At 38.1% G+C, this 4,655-nt stretch overlaps 1 protein-coding gene across 2 annotated transcripts in view; it reads right to left on the bottom strand.

Annotated features, from left to right (window-relative positions):
* Positions 1-4,655, bottom strand: part of cep76 (centrosomal protein 76kDa) — a 20,229-nt gene that overhangs the window by 13,297 nt on the left and 2,277 nt on the right. Inside the window, exons 2-6 of one of the 2 annotated variants that reach the window (XM_015383064.1) lie at positions 3,037-3,192; positions 1,368-1,452; positions 1,221-1,268; positions 1,044-1,128; positions 771-956 (exon numbers count right to left, since the gene is read on the bottom strand). In XM_015383064.1, coding sequence (XP_015238550.1) covers positions 771-956; positions 1,044-1,128; positions 1,221-1,268; positions 1,368-1,400 — 352 coding nt within the window. In that variant the 5' untranslated portion in view covers positions 1,401-1,452; positions 3,037-3,192. Of the gene's footprint in view, positions 1-770; positions 957-1,043; positions 1,269-1,367; positions 1,453-3,036; positions 3,193-4,655 lie in introns of both variants that reach the window. The other variant, XM_015383063.1, reaches the window with a different exon arrangement.

The following is a 4,655-nucleotide window of genomic DNA, read 5'->3' as shown; positions in this document are numbered from 1 at the left end:
CATCTGTAAACACAAGAGCGGCTGCAGCTTGGTTTCAAACCACATTTGGTGATTAGAGTCTTCTTTAGGAAGGCTGGACAAAGTCTGAGACCTCCCACAGAAAAACACATTTTCACTACTTTGACATTAGCTGAAAAAGGAATAGTTGCAGTCACTCCTGCAGGCCAGGTGCTAAAGGTGGCTTCAACAGGCTGGGCCACGCGTTTCCCAGGGAGACAGGGAGTGGCTGCTGCTTGTCGCTTAATCTGCAGGAACCAAGAAATTTGTTCCGGTTCCTGAGGTCACAAGAGACAGAACAGAGAAAAACTCATTTGCCTCTTGGTTAATACATACTGATTAATCCAGATGTGCCTGACCTCAGTAACCGTGACGACATTGGCCAGACACACCTGGATTAATCAGTGTCTCCAGTTATGAAAGATGGGAAAGAAGTAGTGGAGTTGGTCATTGGACTCTTCCTAACAAAAAACTCTGATCCAAATCCTGAAAAATCACAAAAAAAGGTTCGAAGACACAATTTGAAGGAAAATCTCGGTGCAGACAAGCGAGAAGCCCCAAGACCTGGCTTCAAGAACAGAATCCTTTTGTTCTCTGAGTGGTGAGAATGAGAAAAACCCGCCTAGCTTCTCATCACAGGGAGAAACTGGGTTTTTATAAAGGACTGGCATTATCACATAATAAAAATCTTAAAAAATACTTTTTATGGCTTTAGTGCAAAAACATGCCGTTTTACACATTATCTTATTTCATCATCATCCAGTGATGCTCACCGACTCCCATCAGCTCTACAGGGAAACATGTCTTGCAACTGGGCGAGCTGAGGACTCTCCTCCAGTCCAGAAAGTGAGAGGAGACCAGCGTTGTTTCACTGGAAGTGTCCGTCTTGATCAGCACAAAGTGAACTGGATCACACATAGACAGCATGGTCGTTGCATCTACCATCTTGCTTCCATCTCCTGCAACAACAGGAACAAATGCCAGAAAACAAAAAAACAGAGACAGACATCTGATGATTGATTCCAGTAAAGGTGGTTTCCTCTTACCAACGGCATCCCTGTGGACCTCTAGAAGGAAGCCTTCCTTCAGGTCAGGATCACACGCACAGGGAACTGGTTTGGAGCGAAACCTCTGGTTGCGGAAGTGCAGGTAGAGTGTAAACGTAGAACACACCTGACCAGGTAAAGGCTCCGATTCCTGGAGGTGCTCGAGAAAGGCCTTACCTCCAAGTACTTGAAGATAAAGGTATCGCCTTGATGGATCAAGATTAGCTTAGATAAAATCAAAACAAATGACAAAGTCTGTTAAAACACAGATGAGGGGGGCAGCTCCATTCATTTAGCTCATGTATTATGAGTCGTGCTGCTTACTTCTCTTAAGATGAGTCCTATCCTGGTCAACATTATGGGCAGCAGGCTTGGGAGGAGATTCTGCTTCTATATTTGTAGCATTTTGCTGCCATAAAAAGTGAGAAACGGTCAGTGGTATTCAGCATGACAGAAACTTTAAATAAAGTCTCCACAATAGTAGCAAAAATATTTAGAGCAGTTATCAATGTCTACAGTTGCAGGGAGATTAACTGGCCAATAGGAGTTAGGGGGAATTCAGTTAATCAGTTGTGTAATTTTAAGGCATAAAAGAAATGTTTTACATTGTTTGTAGGCAGAGATGTCAAGTTACAAAGTACAAATACTTTGTTACCTCACTTAGGCAGAAATATTGGTTATCTATACTAACTGGAATTATTATTTTTTTGTACAACTTTTTACTTCTACTTACATTTTTTTTTATTATCTCTACTTTCTACTCCTTACATTTTAAAAATAAACTTGTTAGTCTTTTTTTCATTTAAGTTCATTTTCATTGCAGCCTGTTAGAATAAAGAAAAATAAAATAAAAATTCAGAATTGTGGAAGATGTTCCTTTAATGCATTTGCACAGGAACCAGTATAAGGTTTAAAGCATCTGTCCTTAACATTTGTTATGCATTACTTTACTTTTATAATTATAAAATAGTTTTAATAATTATACTTTTACACTTTACTTCAGTAAAAAAAGGTGATACTCTAACTTCTACAAAGTGATTTTTAAACAGTAGGATTTATTCTTCAGTAATAAACATGAATGCTTCTGACGCCTCTGACTAAAGGAACCTTTGTTTTTTCCGTTACTTATATTCCCGTAAATCAGACTCACAACTAAACAAGTCCCTGATGAAACATGCTGCCACCTGGATTCTTTATCTTAATAAGGAGAAAAAGTAGCTTCAGTGGCTACATGTTGAAGGTACAGCTTTAAGCAGAGCTTTGCTCTCATAGATCATATTTTAGAAATGGAACTTTAACTTCAGCTCACAGTAAATTTTTAATTGTTTAATGTTGTCAATATTTTAATACCGTGTGGATAAGTAGTTTTGACTATTCGATGGAAGAAACTGTGCTTCAATTAATGCTCCTGCACAGTTAACACTTTGATAAAAGTCGTTTTTTTAATGAAGTTGAAGAAAAAATCAGAAGTTTGTAAATAAAAAAAACTAAACGATTATAACTTTGGGTCATTCTAATAGAAAAACCTAAATAATGGATAAAAACAATGAAAATTTGTGTTGCTCTGCTTAAATGTTCACTCATTCAATACTTTAAGAGCTAAGAGGCTTTTATTAATTGTAAAGATTGTTTATTTGGTTCATATTTTTTTCGATTAAAATGTGATCACTTGCATACCCCTTACAAATGGAGTTCTTATAGAAGCACTTTTGTTATTTTTCCTAATATATTTGGGCAAGTTGGCATTTCTTGTTATTACATTGACATTAGTTTTTGACGTAACAAAATAATTTTTTTATGTTACACAGATAAAAAGGTCTTGTCTTGGATTCCAATAACAGTATTGGTTTGAAATTCTGACTTTAAAGCATTTCACTGAGTGTCCTATGAAGGGTTAAACACCTTCTAATTAACTCAGTTTTGATGGAATCCAACCAATCCTCGCTAGACTACTGAAATCTCAGCTAAGTGAGTTTAAAGTCTGGTGGTAAACCTGGGTAAAGTGGAGGTCTTTCATCACGTTGTCGATGATGCCTCTTCGTTGGAGAGCTTGAACAAAGTCTGCCTCAGACAGATGTCGATGCCCTGAGCCTTGATCATCCTTTATAGTCTCTGCCAGCACCTCTCGGATCTTCCCGTGGATGTCCATCTGAGAAGCAAGACAGACGTCAACATTTTAATTTCTGCTCTGGGAAAATGACATGGAAAGAAGAACGGAGGAAAATGATAGAGCATTATTACAGGTGATCTGTCGTACATTTCATCATGAAAGCATCTATAAAACCTGACTAAGCAGTATTAGGTGTCATATTTTACACATCCATGTTTTGATAATGGAAAATAAATAAAAAAATGTCTTTCTACTAAACTTAAACCTTAGTTAATCCTTAATCTAGTTTTTGTGCCGAAAATGTAAATACTTCCTAAATTATAGCATGCTCTTGTTTTCACAGTAAAATACATAAAAGCTACATTTTCCAGGGTTTTCTCCCCTTGGAATCAAATGAACTGCTAACTCCATTTCAGTGCAATTGTATCCTCAGCGCAGGTCAGGCTGTGAGAACCCAGCAGATGTCAGGTAACTGCCACTTCTTCCAAGTGCCAGAGAAAGATCATCCATTTCCCATCACATCCCACATTTAAGACGATTAAACCTGATTTATTCGATCAGCATCTCCAGCAGACTCAAGTGGAGGCCTCTCCAACTGCCTGGATCAACAACTAACTGTCAAACAGACCAGTTTGAAGTCTAAAGGATTATATGTCGATCAGGTGGTCGGCAGCTCAGGGGACATTATTATTCTCCTGATTTTCACCCTGAACACCTTCAGCTGGACCGGGAATCGCCGAGTAAGCTAATAAAGACGGGTGCTCTGATCTGAGGACAACTCTGGGGATTATTTGTCATAAAATAAAGGATATAAAAAAAAAAAGCCCAGAGCAGCCTGCCTCTGAAAGCTCCTTCTCAATATCCACCTCATTTTGGGAAATTCGCCTATTTTGCATACCCAAATGGAAAAGCAAATAACTTAGGAACTGGAAGCCCAAATTACATGTATGATACATTATTTGAAAGGTAACACCATCTAGTTTCTGAATATATGCATGAAAAATGGGTGAATAAAACACAGCCCAAGCTGCATCAGTTCAAACATGACTCAAGGTTGTTTTTTTATTCTAAAAAATAATAGGTCTTTTTTGAACAGCAGTAATAACGACATGCTTGCTTGTTGTGGCGGTCATGTTTACATTTTGACACGCTGCCATATCTGTGTTAATTGGGCTTTAGTGCTCACTATCACCAAATACCTGTAAAGGGGTATCAGATGTGGTGAAATAATCGTTTTATCGATTGATTCCAAAAGAAAGCAAGCAGCCGTTATTTTGACCCCAAATGGGCTCATTGTGTGTGAAAAACTAAGAATAGCAAGACCTTGAAGAAGGGATGTTAGAGTTAGTGAAGCCTTTCAGACATCCACACATATTTAATAAGCAGCAGATTAGTCTTCAGTTTAGAAGGGTTTCACAGAATTAACTCAGCATTGGGGGAAAGAAGCATCAACCTGCACAAAAGTAAAGATTTTTAGACCAAATTGCAGCCCTCCTTCTCAC

Source organism: Cyprinodon variegatus, unplaced genomic scaffold, assembly GCF_000732505.1.
Source record: "Cyprinodon variegatus isolate N-32 unplaced genomic scaffold, C_variegatus-1.0 Scaffold275, whole genome shotgun sequence".
NCBI lineage: Eukaryota > Metazoa > Chordata > Actinopteri > Cyprinodontiformes > Cyprinodontidae > Cyprinodon > Cyprinodon variegatus.
This window is presented reverse-complemented; position numbering and strand designations above follow the sequence as displayed.